The sequence below is a fragment of the Crinia signifera genome, chromosome 11, assembly GCF_055691185.1.
Source record: "Crinia signifera chromosome 11, ASM5569118v1, whole genome shotgun sequence".
NCBI classification, from domain to species: domain Eukaryota; kingdom Metazoa; phylum Chordata; class Amphibia; order Anura; family Myobatrachidae; genus Crinia; species Crinia signifera.
Window position 1 is genome coordinate 118613847 of NC_139227.1, and position 19228 is coordinate 118633074.

The following is a 19228-nucleotide window of genomic DNA, read 5'->3' on the forward strand; positions in this document are numbered from 1 at the left end:
AGAAATCCACTAATATCTATGAACTGTATATAAAACATTTTATTCACCTCTATTATATGAAGTAATCTGCATTTATATAAAACATACTTATGATCTGCCTGTTATGGGTTAAACAAAAGGGAAGCATTGTCTTTGGAAACAACATTGGCTGAGCGTTAGGCGGGATTGCTGCAGACCGCGCGGAATGAGTCATCTACCTCCTCTGCTAATATAATATGACGTCACTCTTCATTCATGACTCCCCACTATGTAAACAAATGACGGCTATCTCTGCGGTGATGTCAGCACACACTCACAAGCCAGATTATGGATGAGACGGAATCTCGCCATCAGGTGTAGCTAATGAATAACGATCACGCCGGCATTCGCCAGTAAACGAGGGAAACAGGCAGCAGAGAGAGAGAGAGATCATTGCAGCGACGAAGGGCAAGATGCCTGGAATATTCATTATACACAGGGGCTTATTTAATCCGAATAAGTATGATGATATGTTACTGCGGTAAGAAGTGTTATATAGGGGGAATTTACAAAGGCTCTCAAGATAATCGTAGAGGGATGTAGAAAGATATAGGCCGTTATTCTGGTTCACTCACAAAGGCAAATTCCTTCTCAAATGGACAAAACCATGCTGCACTGCAGGTGGGGCAGATGTAACTTGTGCAGAGAGAATTAGATTTGGGCGGGGTTTTACTTCAAAGTGAGATCTATATTGCAGTTTAAAAATAAAGCAGCCAGTATTTACCCTGCACAGAAACAAAATAACCCAAATCTAATTCTCTCTGCACATGTTACATCTGCCCCACCTGCAGTGCACATGGTTTTGTCCATTTGAGAAGGAATTTGCCTTTGCGAGTGAACCAGAATAAGGGCCATAGTCCCCTAGTAAGCCCGCTCGAAGCCAATGCTTCGAAAGCTAGTCTGCTGCCTTGTGATTGAAAGAGAGTGTTTCGGAGACACACAGAGCCCCTAGACGTATATGTAGATGATAAACTACAATGGGATAATGCCATGTAATGCATCCTATCAGGGCTATTGTCACGGCAAGAGTCTTCATAAATTGCCCACAAAACATCATTCCAAATTCCTGCAGTAATAAATGGTAGTTATTGGAGGAAATGTGCAGGTAAGAATGACTTGCCCCCATAATGTCACTCAGTTAGCAGGAGCTGTATCAGACTTTCTAAAGTAAAGTTGTTTTTTGACAGTTGATGATGGAAATACAGTGATTGTCCGTCATCGATGGAACAGAACCAAGCTAATTTTTTTTTAAACTTTCCCCTGCTGCCGGGACAAAGAGCCTAGCTCCGCCCTCTGGGTATAATCGGCCCTACCCCAAGAATCTGTACATAGCTAGTTTGCATGGTGCTCTCCTCCCTGCCCTATGCACTCTCCTCCCTTCCCTCTGCACTCCCCTCCCTGCCCTCTGCACTCCCCTCCCTGCCCTCTGCACTCCCCTCCCTGCCCTCTGCACTCTCCTCCCTGCCCTCTGCACTCTCCTCCCTGCCCTATGCACTCTCCTCCCTTCCCTATGCACTCCCCTCCCTTCCCTATGCACTCCCCTCCCTTCCCTCTGCACTCCCCTCCCTTCCCTCTGCACTCCCCTCCCTTCCCTCTGCACTCCCCTCCCTGCCCTCTGCACTCCCCTCCCTGCCCTCTGCACTCCCCTCCCTGCCCTCTGTACTCTCCTCCCTGCCCTCTGCACTCCCCTCCCTGCCCTCTGCACTCCCCTCCCTGCCCTCTGCACTCCCCTCCCTGCCCTCTGCACTCCCCTCCCTGCCCTCTGTACTCTCCTCCCTGCCCTGTGCACTACCTCCCTTCCCTCTGCACTCCCCTCCCTGCCCTCTGCACTCTCCTCCCTTCCTCTCTACCTCCCCTGCCTGTGAGCAGATCCTCAGAGGTGGATGAAGAACCATGTTCTTACCTCTTTGTTAACAGCTTTCCTGAAAGCCGCAGTGTTAAACAAAAAGCTCAGGAAAGTAGTAACACAATTCTTCTGTCCCTCTGGAGACGGATGTTCTGTCTCTTAAACTGTCTTCTTCTACAAAAGCAATTTACTTTCCTGTAAACCACAATAGAGGATACTAGGTAACGGAAGGTGATCATATAACACCATTACACCATCAGGAAAGAGGAGATGTGATACTGGGGCAGAAGGACCGACGGGTCCATTTATCAACCATTATGTGCAGCTATTTCGGGTGTTTTTAGGGTTATTCGCAAATATTAAGTGTCACAAGATTGTATGAAGAAGGGACCGCAACAGATATGTCCGATACCTGCAGCTATCCCTCCAATTCCACCGGCAGCCGCGTGATCTCATTCTGCATTACTATAGATTGTAAGCTTGCGAGCAGGGCCCTCCTACCTCTGTCGGTTTGTTTCTACCCAGTTTGTTTTATCACTGTTGTTTCCAATTGTAAAGCACAATGGAATCTGCCACGCTATATAAGAAAATCTAAAGAATAATAACAATTACAAATGAGCCTTGGAGAGAGATAAAGCGGAGAGAAATAAATGAGGAACCAATTAGCTTCTGTCTAATTTACAAATATGGCCTGTAACATGTTTGATCAGTTAGTACTTTCAAGTACGGTACCAGCAGGGAGTAGGTGAGTGAGCCGTACCCCCACACCCTGGAGCCTGCCCATGGCTCAGAAGCACCCGCTGCCCCACCCCCCCTGTACTGGTCATCGTCATCGATGATCTGCGATGGGGGTAGCCCCCCCACCGGAGAAGCGGCCATCGCTGCATCTCCCACCACTAACCCCTCTCCTGGTGGAGCAAAGTGTCGGTGGCCGCATCAAACCACCCCCCCCTGGGGCGCTCCTGTGCCGGCCCATATATATATATATATATATATATATATATATATATATATATATATATATATATATATATATATATATATATATATATATATATATATATATATCCCCATCTTTCTCTCTAATAGACAAATCAAGTGAATCAGTATATCATACCTCCCAACATTCTGGTAGCTGTAGGAGGGACCTCAGCCTGGAATCTGGGGGCATGGCCTATGAGTAAGGGGGCCCAGCCTACAGATCACGATGCTCATGCGAGGCCATGCACCCATTTTCACCGCTCCGGGGACTTGGCCAGTGTTCTGTGAGCTGCTGACCATGCCACAGCCTCTCTGTCTCTGGGAATAGATGTTGGGCAAAGGGGTCTCCCAACAGCCCCCCCTCCCGCCGCGGGACACTGCTGACCCTGGGCAGGACAGCCCCTAAAAAACAGGAAGGTCCAGTGAAAATCGGTACAGTTGGGATGAATGGTACAGTATATGGATGGTGATAGACATTGTCTAGATAGACAGTCAATAGGTCAACATCAACCTGGTGAAAAAGGTCGGTCTTCCCATGGTCAACACATCAAAAAGTTGACATTCATTTTTTTTTACTCTTCAGTACTTTACCATATACCTGAATTGGGAATGGATGCAGCGAGGCATATGGATAAAGCATGGTAGGGATGGCCATCGACCATCGATGATTCGAAATCATCGATGGTTCATGGCCGATGTCAAATGCTTTTGCCATCGATGGGGGAGAACCAGAGAGTTTCCCTCCATCGATGGAACAGCAAAACGATGTTTTGCTTTTTTTTTTATTTTCAAAGTGCCGGGACACGGAGCATAGCTGTGCCCCCCGACAACCGCGAAGCACCGCCCTCGTGTTTTGATTGGCCCACAGGCCAATCAATTAAACACAATGGATGACCATTGATATGTAAAAATATCGATGGTCAGCCATTGCATTGCATAGTTTAGCACTATCGATGGCCAGTTGCAGAATTGCCATCGATAGCAACGGCAACGATGGCCATCCCTACTGGGTGAAGCAATCCAATCGGGGGTTTACGTGCTCAGCTGCCAACACTGACACAAAAAAACTGTGAACCTTTTCAAGTGTCAACCTAATATGCCACACCCCTTTAAATCAGAGTGAAAATCGTGAAAAACTCATGTCGACCATGTGACTTTCAACCACTCTCACTGGCGTCTAACATGGTCAATGTAGATCGTATGCGTTGACCGGACCGGATACCCTCCTGACCACCCCTCCCCCAGAGACACATAACACAGCTTGTTCTGAAGACCTAGACTAGAGGCTATTTACAATGTAAAGCGCTGGAATAGCAAATGAATATACAGTACATCACTGCGAGCCAACACTGGCATCATGACCCAGAGGTCTCATCCATCGAAGCATTGTTGTTGCCTAGGAGACTGTAAATTAGATATTAAAACTTGAAAAGGGCCGTCATGGTGACAGCAGCACAGAGGCTCTGTTCTAGAGGAAAAAAGGATTCTTTACTTCATAATGAGTTTATCCCGACAGTTACATGAATGATTAGGAAAATAATGAGGATACAAACGCTGGCCCTTATTCTGGTTCACTCGTAAAGGCAAATTCCTTCTAAAATGGGCAAAATCATGTGCACTGCAGGTGGGGCAGATGTAACATGTGCAGAGAGAGTTAGTTTTGGGTGGGTTATTTTGTTTCCGTGCAGGGTAAATACTGGCTGCTTTAATTATTACACTGCAATATAGATATCAGTTTGAATTAAAACCCCACCCAAATCAAACTCTCTCTGCACAAGTTACATCTGCCCCACCTGCAGTGCAGCATGGTTTTGTTCATTTTAGAAGGAATTTGCCTTTTGGGGTGAACCAGAATAACCCCCACTGTCCTACTAGTATGGGATGCTGACTGGGTATGGAGCAGGCATCAGGGTGGGTGTGATCTACAACTGGTCAAGGGGGGCGATTCAGCTTGGCCTGCTTTTTTTCCAAACTCGGCCTCGTTCCAATGTTTTGGGGACTGCGCGTGCAGGATTATGCGTGTTTAAAGCCCCCTTTGCGAACACCGTCGGCAACTAATACAGTTGCCGACTCATTAGTAGACATCAGGGCGTGCAGGGGGCGGACAAGGGGCTGGTGCATGGGGACACCCAGCATTTCCGGGGGTGTGCCCACAAAAACAGTTAAAAAAGCAAGGCATCCTCATGCGAACGCAGGCATGGCGAAGCCCGTACGAGATGGGCGGCTGCCGTCACATGACATCAGCCCCCGCCCCGTTCTAGGACATTTCTGACCATCGAATGACTTTTTTTCCCGTATGCTCTTATGCGAATGGGTGTGGACAAACCCATTCGCATGCTTTCGAGGGGATTCGCGGGGAGGCGGAGGGTGGGTGCTTTTTCTCCCGGCGGACAGAATTAGCCTGCTCACTAAGCAGTGAAAGAACGATGCTGAATCAAGGCCAAAGTTTGCTGGGGAACAGGACGGGACATTTCACCCTCTTAGCAGTCAAAAAAGTGACGCTTAGGGGTATATTTACTAAAGGTCCTAAAAATGAAAAGAGGTGATGCTACCCATACCAGCCAATCGGATTCTATCATGCCTCTATTGCATCCTAAAAATAATAGTTTTCATTTTCGGGGTTTTACCACATTTTCATATTTATTTATTTATTACCAGTTATTTATAGTGCACACACAATATGTAATAACTGGTAATACTGGCAGCGCTTTACAGAGATTATTTTCAGTCCCTGCCCCAGTGAAGCTTACAATCTATATTCCCTACCACATGTACACGCACACACAGACATTCTAGGGTTAAGTTTTTTGGAGCCAATTAGCCTACCAGTATATTTTTGGATTACGGGAGGAAACTTGGGTACCCGGAGGAAACCCACGCAAGTATATGTGGCAAAGCTCCACCGCCGGGGCTTCGCTGCAGGGGGTTATGCCAGTTCTAGATGGCGTAACCCCATAGAAGCCTATGGGCCTCCCTTCGCGTTCCTGGCCGATCCGTGCCGCCCCCCCCCCTTACCTGTATCCGGGCAGCCTCCTGCTGTGCTGCCCAGACCAGTGACTTCCTCCTCCCTGCACCGCTTCCGAGTGCAGGGAGGAGCCCTCACCGAGCAGCAGCTGGGTAAGGGTCCAGGGAGGGAGGGGGGACCCGCTGCACATCTCCGGCCATAACGCAAAGGACAGCTCTTAACGCTTGTCCCTCGCTCGCTTTACTCGCCACACTTGTCCCTAGCTAGCTTCACTCGCCCCACTTGCCCCTCGCTCGCTTTACTCGCCACACTTGTCCCTCGCTCGCTTCACTCGCCACGCTTCACTCGCCACGCTTCAGGCTCGTTGGCTTTCTTCACTTGCCACAACTTTTCTAAAGGTAATAGATGGTGGCGTGGACACAGGAGGGTGGCATGGACCCAGGGTGGTGGTGCGCAAAGATTCCTGACCTGATACTGCTATTTTTCTTGCTGGTTTCTGCTATTATACCACAAAACATTTTTCTGGACATACAGTATATCATTTCATCTCATGGCCCATTTGCACGTTTTCTCATTTGTGTTTAAAATGTTCCTTTGTCAAAGAGAGTTACTGCATCTTCCTCGGTTTGTGGTAAATTAAATAATTTGTTCAGTGTTAATACATTAATCATTTGTTTACTGACTTCTTGTACTCTCAGTTTTATCATTTATGCCAATTAACATACTGTAATTGCTTATGTTTGGTGATTCTCGCCGAAAATAACCCTCGCCATACAGTCTTGAGTTCCGTAGCATAAGCGGTGGCCGCAAAGATGAGGAAGTACCATGATATATTTATTTTAGGCGGAAAAACCATACCGATACTATATGGGCGGGCACCTATGCAGAATAGTATTTATGGAGAAAGTAAATGAGGAACGAGTTGTGGGATCAGAGGGTCTGAGACCAGCACGGTGCAGTCTCTGTCAATACCACCCTGTACGTGATCGGTGCTAGCCAGACGGATCAGAGGACATCAGAAATGCAGAGGAAACGAGGGGCGTGCATGCTGGGTAAAGCACAATACGGTTCAGAAAAGGACAGCAGATACACAACACTCCGGAGACGCAGACAATTTCCCAGAGTCTGTTCAAAATGCTGGAAAGCAGATCACATCCATAATACCATTTCCCAGAGTGTGACGTAAATGGGAGAACATTAAGGCACAGACAGAGGAACAGACTCACCAGGGTGACACATGAATACAGGGATAGCAATTGCTGTGGTTACCATCGATAGCAAAATGCCAACTTGTGCATCAAACTATGCAATGATCATCGTCCATCGATGGTTTAACAACTCATGGTCATCCATGTTCTGTGACTGACTGGACTGTGGGCCAATCAGAACCTGGGGGGGAGGGATCGGTACTTGTGTATTAGCAGGGCGCCCAATTAGCATACGTATGGCACCGTAGGGAAATAGCATCGCATGTGATTTTTTGCATGCGATGCGATGGCATGCGATGCGGTTTTCCTATGTAATTTATTCACTGCTCTCTGTCCTTGGGCGCTGCGATGAGATTGCATCGGATCGCACCGCACTTGACATTACATGCGATTTATAGGGTGTGATGCCATTTAATGTACTATACACTTGTATGACATTCAATGGGATTTAGGCACACCCCCCCCCCCCCCCCCCCCACTATCCACGCCACCCCGAAGTGTGGAACGCGTCCTCCCAACCTTTTCATACCCCCACTATGCACGTCGGAGTGGAGTTGTGGCGAGCGCAGAAACCCTGCAAATGCATAAGTACCGAGGGATCTTTTGTGTCTGTGTATATATGTGAGAGAGGGGTCGGAGCTATGCTCCATGTCCCAATACTTTGTTAAAAAAAAATTAAAAATAATAATCATTTGGTTGTATTTTGCCACGGAAAAAAAATCTATTTTAAAAGCATTCAACATCGACCATAAACCATCGACGATTATGAATCACCGATGGCCATCTCTATTTGAATATGTAGGTAAATTTGCATATTCTGCGTCTAGGGGCTAATGCATAATGCGACACAACCCTTGCATGATTCCGGCACTTACACCTGGAGAGGAAACGTGCTATAAAGTAGGGTAGTAGCCACAATGACCCCTGGAACACCTATGATCACACAGGTTCTGTGACTGGGTGAGGGCAGGCTTGCATTTAGACTGTGGGTGGGTGACAATAAGAAACCAAAACGACCATTCTCCCACCGGCTCAGACAACCAGCGGGGAATTGCACAGTGCAACAAGCCGCGCCTATGGATGGGGAAGAGGATCGCCATGACTTTTTCACATATTTCCATACATTATTTGACATCCATGTGGACTCCCATTAGGAACAGTAAGTGTGCTGAGCGCAGCATTTGTATGGAGAGGCTTCGTGCCTGATGCATGGTGAGGGTACGCACAACACGGACTGGGGTCCATGCTTTCAGGTGTTGACATGGACACCCAAAAAATCCAGTCACTTCATGTCGTCACTTTGTTTGTGTCAACCTTTTGGTGTGGACCTATTGACTGCTCTCCTATAATCCATACTATTAAGTACCTATATCTCCCACACCCTGGTGTCTACAAAAAGGGCGTACCTCAATAGAAAGTAGGGCAAGGGAGTCCCTTCTTCCAAACTACATGCCCCCCCATAGAAACTAGTGCATAGTGCGCAGTGTGATCACCAGGCATCGTCACCTACTCTATAGAAAAATCATGGCCTCCAGGGTTTGGGGCAAAATATCTCATATAGTCATTTTATGCCCATTTTACCAACCACTCTGCATCAGCCCCAGAATACGCAAACTACGTTATAGTATACATAGAGGAACCCTGTGTAAGTTCTAGCATAAGTGTCAATAGCCACGTGGCCAAGTTAGTGGCAGGGCAAAATGCCACCCTGTGCCACCCCCACCCCTGAATGTAACATATGACTGAGAGGCAGGGTTCCAGATACAGGAAGTATCAAAGTTCCAGGGCGGTTCTCTAGGCTACAGTAGGGATGGCCATCGTTGGTTGCCATTGATGGCAAAAGTGCAACTGTCTATTCGATGGTTGCCATCGATGGCAAAAGTGCAACTGGCTATTAATAGTGTATAACTATGCAATGGATGACCATCAATGTTTTTACATATCGATGGTCATCCATTTTCTTTGATTGATTGGCCTGTGGGCCAAGCAAAATATGGGTGCAGGGCTTCACATGTGTCAGGGGCGGAGCTATGCTCCGTGTCCCTGCCCCTTGGTGGGAAAAAAGCAAAATGAAACTATTCATTGAGGCATGAAATTGATGGTGGGAAACCATCTGGTTCTCCCCCATCGATGTCAAAACTATTCGACATTGGCCATAAACCATTCCCTAACACTAGAAACAGCCCAGGCTGACCGGATTCCTGGTCTAGGCAGAACCCAGACCTCTCTCACACATATCTGCTAACAGCCCCCAAAAGTCTGAATTTCAAGTTCTCTCAAACTCTTGGAGTGGACCAGCCTTCACTGCAGTGACGTGGGCCGCCCGGGAGCTTGCACAGAACCCAAATATTTATCAGAATGCTGCAGCAACGGAGGTCTGTGACAGAAGTCCCTATCACATGACTGCCGGGACCTGGAAAAAGAGTCTGGAGCGACCTCTGCCCCCAGGAGACGCTTAGATGCCAAGGGATGTCATCAGTTCAACCCTGTCAACATTCTTGTGAGCTTCAACCCAACCGCCCTTTATGCCAGCCAATAGTCCTCCATCATGAACTTATATGCTAGGCCAAAGCGCACTGCCTCCAGTGACGACTGGTTCTGGAGGTGCGGAGCGAAGCAGACTGGCGGCAGAACCGGGGAGAGAAGTGACATTGCTGGTCCCTGGACTACTGACAGAGCTGTATGGAAGCCCGGAGGAATCCCCCGGTGTATTCCATGGGTGGGCCGTGTTTGTCCCACTTTGCGCTACTGAGCATAATAAAGTGGCAAACACAGATCTGCACATAAAGTATCATGTTATGCCTACATTAGGTCGACCACTAGTGGTTGAAAGGCAGCATGTCGACACAAGAAATAGGTCGACATGATTATTCTATGGTTTTTTTTGGCCATGGTGCCACCCTGTCCTGCTGTGGTTGCAATATGGACAAATTTAAATCTACATGCTACTAAATTTCCACACCAAACGCTATAATATACCCAAACAAACAGACAATATGGGTGAAATGTAATAGGATGAGAGATTCAGAAAGTGAGAGATTCGGTAAGAAATCTCCAGTTTGTATTTTTTTTTAAAGCAGCAATCATTTACACTGCAAAACCAGTTTGATTTTGCAGTGTAAATGATTGCCGCTTTAAAAAAAACCCTGGAGATTTCTTATCAAATCTCTCACTTTCTGAATCTCTCATCCTATTACATTTCCCCCTATATGTCTGTATTACTTATATGAAAACATGTAATCCATGTATATGCTATAGAGGTGATGTAACAGGAACGGGCCTAGTCAATCTGCTCTCTGAGGTAGCAACTAAAATGAAGCCCCTCTCACCACACACACACACACAACACAATAACCATACTGTAGTTATACTGTAATATATGAATATTGTCACTTTAATCATAATGTAAATGTAACTGCACAGTACAACTCATTCCAGCCTCTGGTGATTGCTTCCTTTAGGCATTTTAGCCCCCAAAAATGAAGCATTCTGGGATATAATTCATATATGCAATAAAAACCAGGCAAAATGTCAGCGTGATGCAGTCCCACAAATAAAGCAGAGAAAAGGTTTCTGAAAACAGGGGTCACTTCTAAACCGCGGCTGGTGGGTTTGCAGGGTTTACTATGTACAGATGTATCACAAGTGTATTTGGGCATTTGTGAGGTAAAAACATGAACCATTACCGGTCACGTGAATTCCGTGGCCTCCAGCGGTTTTATTAGGTGGCACCTATATAGTCATACTGGACTGCCAGCTCCTCTACAAGACTGGTGCTAGATTGTTTTGCCCTCATGAAATTTTAGGCGAAGGTCTCGGTGGACAGGGCAATGGATGGAGATTCCAATGCCACCTGAGGATAGGGTACAGCCAGGCTGGGCATACATTCCCACTGCCTAGTATCTGCATTGATGTGGCCCCAATGCAGTGATCTTTTAATGACCCCCCGAGACCAGGTTCTGTCTGGATCATTATCACCTGCCGGAGCTGCTGGTCGTTATCACAGACTATTTTAATTGCTTCATTTGCTGAGCCCAGTCAGGCTGCAGTAAGTCCCAGTGAAAAGCACTCATCCAGCAGGGAAGCAATCAGCAGACCCACTCTGACAGCTCAGACCCCCAGGCTGCCCTCACACCAGGAGCTGGTACAGAGACATCCACAGATGGCGGTAGCAACGGATGGGCATTCTACTGCCAGCGGACACCCAAAAGCAACCTATGTCCGTATGGTAGAACTACAAGCCCCAGAATGTGCTGTCAGGGCGTGCTGGGACTTGTAGTGCTGAGGACACGTACTGTATGACCTGTGATAACCTGGTATAATAATTAGCAGGCGCTGGAGCCATGCCGGGTATAAGGAGCCTGTTTAAGTGGGTGAAAGTGGTATTAGGAGGGGGTAACGGGGGGGATCACATAACAATGTGCAGCTTTAGAACCCCCAGCTGATGCCAGTCTCTACCCTGGTACCTCGTAGTAGTCACTGACTAGGAGATGGCATGATTCACTGCAGGATGCCCACCCCATCTCCCCACATGCAATGCCCGCTCTATGCTGGTGCCCCCTCCTACACCTGTTTATCTACTACTGGCATAGATACAGCAAGGAGACGGTCCCCTGTAACGGGCAGCCCATGTCGGATCAATACACACACACACACCACACTATACACAATATACACCACACCCAGAGGATGGAGAAAACAACACATTTCCTTCCATAATAAACCACAAGAGCTATTGGCAGACCGGAGATGCATTTGCAGAGTTCTAGGAGTAATCTAGATATTAGGGGGATGCACAGCAGACACATTCCATGCAGAATCATTATCCCCAATAATCAGGGTGCACAGCAGGTGTGTGTGGGGATTAGCCATCCCCCCCAACCCCACCTCCCCCCTGGGACAGCACACAGGACTGGCCGCATATGGTACCTGAAGCGTGGAGGAGAAGCCAGGTGCAGCCCCAGGAATGGAGAGGAGCCAGCTGGGGTGGTGGATGCCTTTTCTCTCTCCGCCATTCCGTCTCTGAGATGCACAGCCCTGGCTGGGAGAGAGAGGGAGGGAGAGGGAGGAAGAGGGGGAGGGGGAGGCTGACAGGTAGGAGAGGAGGAGGAGAGGGAGGAAGAGGGTGACAGGTGGGTGACAGAGATAATGGCAATTGCTGCAACCATGTGTAGTATCACTGATGGTGATAATAATATTACAGATCCCATATGACCCTCCCTCACTGGGAGACAGTGTGTGTCCTATGTCTCCACCACATCATTATACTGACCTACACATACACAGTACATACATTATTATATACTGTATGCAGACACAACGTTGGCACCAGGATGTTGACGTATCACGCCGACGCTGTCAGATTGTTGTCAATTTTAGGGTTTGGATCATGGTTACATTCTGTAAATCGCCTTGTCGCTATTCTCAGTATGGGAAGTCTGGGGCTTATTTATCAATAGAGTGATTGGTTCCATTATATGACATTGCAGGATAAGATTATACCACCCGGGTGCAGGGCCGGTGCAAGGCACCGGAGCGCCCCAGGCGAGTCGGGGTGGGGGCGCCCCGGTGCCGGGGGGGTGGGGGGGGGTGGGGTGGGGTGGGGGGTGGTACCTGTGTAAAAAACTTGCGTCCCCGGCGTCCCTGCAGTGCTGGAGCGTGCAGGGGTGTCCGTGCCACCGGGGGGAACCTGTGGCGCTGTCATTGTGTATAAGCTGGCCGCGGCCGGCGGGGTCCCTGCAGTGAATAGAAAATAACTAGCGCTTCCCGCGCCGACGCACGCATAGCGCTAGTTATTTTCTATTCACTGTAGGGACCCCGCCTGCCGCGGCCAGCTTATACACAATGACAGCGCCGCAGGTTCCCCCGGCGGCACGGACACCCCTGCACGCTCCAGCACTGCAGGGACGCCGGGGACGCAAGTTTTTTACACAGGTACCACAGTTCGCTAACCCTCCATGCTGGGGGTGAGGGGCGAACTGCCGCCCTCCAGGTGCCAGCGCCCTAGGCAAATGCCTAGAGCTGCCTAGTGGTGGCGCCGGCCCTGCCCGGGTGTATGACTGATCACCCGCAGGACAGGAGCCTGCCCCTGTGACGTGTTCTGCAGCACTTCCTTACATTTGGGTGTATCACCCCCCCAAAAAACCTAGTGTTTTAGGGAAAATGCTGGATTCTTGTTTCCTAGAACGGCGCCCGATTTCACTACGTACGGTACCGTAGTGAAATCACATCGCATGCGGTTTTTGCGTGGCATGCGTTGCGATGCAATGCAATGCGATTTTCCTATGTAATTTATTCACTGCTCTCTGGCAGTGAATAAATTACATACATCGCATCCGATATAAAATTGGATGCGCTCGCATCTGATATTGGATCCGATTTTACAGGGTGCAATGGCATATTATGTACTATACAATTAGATGCATACAATGTCATTTATTAATGTGATTTGGGCTCCCCCCCACTATCCATGCCAACCCGAAGCGTGGCGAGTGACAGCAGAACGCGTCCTCCGACCTTTTCACACCCCCACTATCCACGTCGGCGTGGAGTTGATTTTATATAGTGTGGCGAGCGCAGCAAACCCCGCGAGGGGACGCATAATACATGTAACAAAATCCGCATCCCCTCGTGGGGCCCGCTGCGCTCGCCACGCTTCGGGCTCGGTGGCTCGCCACAATATATAAAATCAACTCCATGCCGACGTGGATAGTGGGGTATGAAAAGGTTGGGAGGACACGTTCCGCCGCCGTTTGCCACGCTTCGGGGTGGCATGGATAGTGGGGGGGGGGGCCTAAATCACATTAATAAATGACATTGTGGGGGAAATTTACTAAAGGAAATTTGTAAAAAATAGGTGTATTTGTATCCAGAAATACACTTATTTTTGACATTTACTATCCCAAAAATACGGCAATTCATATTCGTATTGATAGCACATCAATACGAATAGGAATTGCCATATTTTCGGGATAGTAAATATCAAAAAATAAAAGTGTATTTCTGGATACAAATACACCTATTTTTTACAAATTTCCTTTAGTAAATTTCCCCCACAATGTCATTTGATTGTATAGTACATTAAATGCCATCGCAGCCTGTAACATTGGATCCGATATCGGATCCAATATCGGATGCGATCGCACCCGATTTTACATCGGATGCGATGTATGTAATTTATTCACTGCCAGAGAGCAGTGAATAAATTACATAGGAAAATCGCAACGCAGCGCACCACACACCATGCAAAAATGGCATGCGATGCGATTTTCCTACGCAGAATAGCCCACTGAGCTATTTGCTTAGTGGGCGCCGTTCTGGGAAACAAGTACCAAATGCTGCACATATCTATTGATAAATATAGCCCCTTTAACATGTCAGTGCATATGCGATTATTAACAATGCGGCACCCGGCTATGCACTGGAGGACTTTGGTTCATCCCGCCCAAACAGTAGCAGCCAATCAGCTCCTAGCTGCCATGTTACAGGCTGTGTTTGAGAAATGACAGTTACAAGCGGTTTGGTTGGTCCTTTATGACACTTTATCACCCTCCACTTTGGCCCCTCAGCTGATTTACACAGTGGGCGTTACATACACATTGCACATGGACCAGAATAAGGGCCTTTATCGCCTGTTAAGGCTTAATACATCTGGCTCATTAAAAGTAAAGCTGTAAAGGGATGTGTGCGCACTACGATAGCACGATACATCGCACCATCTGTGCATTATTGCGCCATGCACCATTCCATGCTGAATTAAGCTGCACAGCGTTGCTCATTGCATATTACCATCTGCGGTGAAGCGCGCCTAATTAGGCGTACCCACTATATGACAATATATCGTTCCCCGACATTGTCATGGATACTCCACACATTTTTATTCTAACTGCACATGGGCAACCAACATGCACATGCCTCCATTTTGTTTTTAATATTAAAAAATGTCACAGGGATGACGATCTCCATGCCTCTGCTAAATATTGGGTTTGATATCATTGCCCATTTCAGCGATGGTAATAATATATGGGTAGGAGTCATTGGGTGGACATGAATTGGGTTGACCACTGAAGGTCGACACCTGAAATAGGTTGACATGGCTAAGGTCGACACAAGCATTAGGCCAACAATGGAAATGTCAACAGTCAAAAAGTTATGGGAGTTTTCACGCTTTTTTTTAACCACCTCCCCATCGCATTGATCGCTGCGCTCGGCCCACTATTTTATACTCCCACCACGTCCTAGTGGATGATAGGGCATGAAATACCGCCTGTCGGCACATGTCATCTCAGAAAAAAACAACGTGAAAAAAGTTATGCCGACCTTTTCATTGTCGATGCTTGTGTCGACCTATTGACCTGTTAATATATTAATTAGATTCCCAGGACAGCTGAGAGAGAAGCACTCTGGAATTACCGCATCACTGGCCAGTCGGGGGCCCTTCTGAGCATGAGAGACCCACCTTTGCCTAGTCACACATGAACGCTAGATGTAGGTTTTTTTTTTTTCAATTAAAATATAAAAAAAAGTATTTTTTTTCTAGATTTCTTTTTCTAGAAAAATTATACGAATAAACCTTGTAGTTCTACAATGTTTTTTCTTACAGCTCTTTGAATTTTAAGGTGTTTTCATGTGATTGTTTTCTTTAAAGGGCTACGGACAATTCTAGAATGGTATGAATAAAGTCCACATGAGTTTTTTACATTTTTTTTAAAGGTGGTTTTTCATACTTAAAGGTGGGAATGTCATAGTGTGCGGAGCGCAGCGAGGGGACGTGGTACTGCGTTCCTGCCGACATAGAGACCCCAAAACCATTCTTAGGTGTCGTCCGAGTGACTGTCAACCTAGACATTGTCTATTATCTATACCAGTGATGGCTAACCTTGACAAGTAAGCCGAAAAACTCAACTCCTGATTGGCCGCTAAGCAGCCAATAGAATCATTCGGAGAGGTGCGGAAGATGAACATTCTGTGCTTCTCCTGTTCGCTGGTGCCGGGTGTCGTTTTGTTATTTTGCCAAGTACCGGAGGACTACTGCGGAGAGAAGAGGACAGATCTACGCCGGAGGAGACCCGTGACTAGAATTTCCTTCCACAGGTACCCTATAGATTTCGCCGGACCCCTGGATCATGGAGCCCCGGACCCAGGGACCTACCTACTGGCTCAAGATAGGTAAGTATCATTATGTATGGGCTTTGGATGTAATAAAGCTTTATTTTTCGTGTGTGTCAGGGTGTGTTTATTTGACTATTTTTACTACTGTGGAACTACAAGTTACAGTGGGCCCTTTAATGCCCCGCATGCTGGGACTTGTGGCTCTCCAAGTCCCAGCTTGCGGAGGAGGCTTGCTGGGGACTCATAGTTCCGCAATATTAAACAATAGTTTATTCTTTTTTTTTTACCCAAAAATCAGCCCGGTTACCACCGCGCAGGGTCTCCGGGGACAGCACCAGGCTTCAGCCTGGTCAGGTAAGTCCGGGGGACCCCTTTATCGGGAGGGAGTCCCCACTCCCCCAGGCCAGGCTGACTGGTCAGTAGGGATGAATGCTTTGGCCGGGGGACTTGTATAAAAAGCCTCCCCCGGCTGTAGCATTACCCTGTTGGCTGGTTTGGCCTGGGGCTGGTTCTTAAAATACGGGGACCCCTACTCATTTTGTCCCCCGTATTTTGGGAACCAGCCCCGGACCTGGAGCCTGGGGCTGGTTTAAAAAAAAAAAAAAAATCAGCGAAGCCCTATTTGCCGGGTTTCCTGATTTTTTTATTACCAGCCCCGGCTCTGTCAGCCTGGTGCTGGTTACGGCTGTGGGGAGGACCCCACGCCGGGTTTTTCATTAGTTTATTTTATTTTTTTTAATTTTTAAACATTGCAGCCTGCACGGATCTGACTGATCTGTGCAGACTCACTGCCTGTATGAATTTGTATTAGCGGCCATATATACGGCCACTAATACGAATGGATACGCAATTGGAGGATTACAAAGCAGTCGTATTCATTCGTATTAAGAATACGAAATGTTGTATTTGTATTATTAGTAAATTTCCCCCTTAATCTATAGCCACAGCTCTTTCCCTCATATCAATAGACTTCAGTACACCTGCTAAGTTCCTCCCACTAGATCAGTATAAATCATGGCCAATATGAACAGGGGCCACTCCTTTTGAAAAAGTCACGTTAATCGTGATGAAACACTTTAAGAGCTTCTGCACTCATCCCAGTCTGTCCACCAGACTACTAGCAACCTTTGAACTGCAATCTTCTCATGAGCAACCTGGTCAGAGCACGGACATACCTACTCACATAGCCACCATGGTTACTGAGCTGCCGGCTTACAGCAGCGGCTTTGAATACCTTTCATATCTGCGGCTGATGCGGCAGCGCTGAATACCGCTCACATCTGCGGATGACTACCCAGCTGCCCATTTTGATCTGCACGTCGCGTTGACCAAAAGGTCCAGGCTGCCACTACAATTCATGCTGCTGCAAGTTCCGGCTCCATTCCCTATAGCCGTGTACACGCGGCAGCGATATGGGCTGAAATCGCTGGCAACCATATTGCCAATGATGGGAGTGTGCCCCGGCGATAAATTGCTGGGTGCGCGCTCCCGTTTTCAGCACCGTTCTAATCACTGGTCGCTTGCTCCTGCGACCAGCTGATTACCTCTTCGGCTCCGCCGGGAGAGGTTCCCTTTCATCAGCGACCATCTCTGGTTGCCGATGAAAAGGAGACACTGAGCAATATATCGACATTGATCCTTGGTGTATACAACCAGGACTACCATCGCCTCTGCGGTCTTTACTCAAACACAATGTACCCCTGGTGCTTGTAATTGTTTGAGGTGTGAACCCACAGCCATGACCGCTATTTAGGACGGCCACGGCGAGTCCTACTCTGTCTCGGTTGTCCACTCACATAGACAGCTGGCACCTGCAGGGCTAGATGGTCACCTTTAATAGCCACTTTTGGAGGGGCCAATTCCGGTGCCACTGGGTCTTACATGGGACAAACTACCAGAAATGTTTAGGAATAAGACAAAAGGTGAACTAACTGGGAAACCTAACAAGAATTATTAAACTAAAACTGAACGACGGCTTGACGTAAATAACTAACGCTGCTAAAAGCGCCAGCGACCTGGTCGCAAAACAACCGGTTCTATACACAGCAATAATAACACCACACCAAAGCACACACCACACTATGGTGCAAAACACAAAAAAAAACCACTGGAAACCACCGTTAAGGGTTAACACCCTAGCGGCACCAAACAAAGGTGAAACACCGAAGTGCGGCCCACTCTGGTAGCTCCAGAAGGAAAATATAGAAATGACCGGGCCTAAAAATGGCAGAAATTATAGCACCAAAAATAATGAAAGTAAACCGGGTCTCCTAACTGAAAACTTACGGCACCGGGAAAAATATAGCAGGGCTAGATGGGAATTCCAGGAGACAGGACGCCAGGAACAGACAGGAGCCTGGGAAAAGCAGGGAGCATTCAGGCAGATCACTCTAAACAGAAGCTATCACTGGGGGGGCTGAACTGGGCAGATTCCCTAAAAGGCCAGCATGGCTAATCCAAGGAGGGAAACACCAGGAGCCTCCGTCAGAAGCGGTGCCCATCCGCGTCGTTCCTGGTTGCCGAGCAACTGGCCCAGGGGGAGTGAGACGCAGAGAACCGCTGCAGCCCTGGAAGCCGCTGCACGCGCTCCCTGCGTGCAACAGTGCTCAGATAACAATTTCACCTATCCGGGGACCCCCGCATGATTGGGTAACCTCTAAGTAACCAATTACGGTGAGATTCTTTAGCCTAAATAGGACTTTACAACTGTTGCTTTATTGTCACTTTCAGAACTCACATTCAAATGAATGAGTGGGCGCTGATTGGCTGAGAGAGCTGGCCCAATCAGATGAGAACAGGCTAAATCAGACCTGTGTATGGGCACCCTTAGTCCATAGACCCCTGTGTATACATTTCAGGGGATTGGGAGAAATATGTGCTATGTGTTAAATTGGACCAACTCGGCTGTCCCTGACATGCCGTCGGGTCCGATGTGCGGTCCCGTAACATCCGACCACCTGTTCTGGGACCTCCCTCCTGGCGGCAAGACGGGGGAGGAGCAGGGACGCATGCGAACAGTCACAACAAATTGTCCTGGAATGTCCCGGGCGGCTTTCAGCGTATCGCGTGTCCGTACACTGCTGCGAGACATTGCAGCAG

The 19228-nt window shown here is 47.9% G+C and overlaps 1 protein-coding gene across 9 annotated transcripts in view; it reads right to left on the reverse strand.

The window, feature by feature from the left end:
• MAPK8IP1 (mitogen-activated protein kinase 8 interacting protein 1) overlaps window positions 1-12078 on the reverse strand; it is a 68745-nt gene extending 56667 nt beyond the window's left edge. For all 9 annotated transcript variants that reach the window (XM_083164522.1, XM_083164521.1, XM_083164519.1 and 6 more), the window contains exon 1: window positions 11948-12078. In XM_083164522.1, the coding sequence (XP_083020648.1) occupies window positions 11948-12033 (86 nt within the window). In that variant the 5' untranslated portion in view covers window positions 12034-12078. The remainder of the gene's footprint in view (window positions 1-11947) is intronic.
• Between the last annotated feature and the right edge of the window lie 7150 nt (window positions 12079-19228).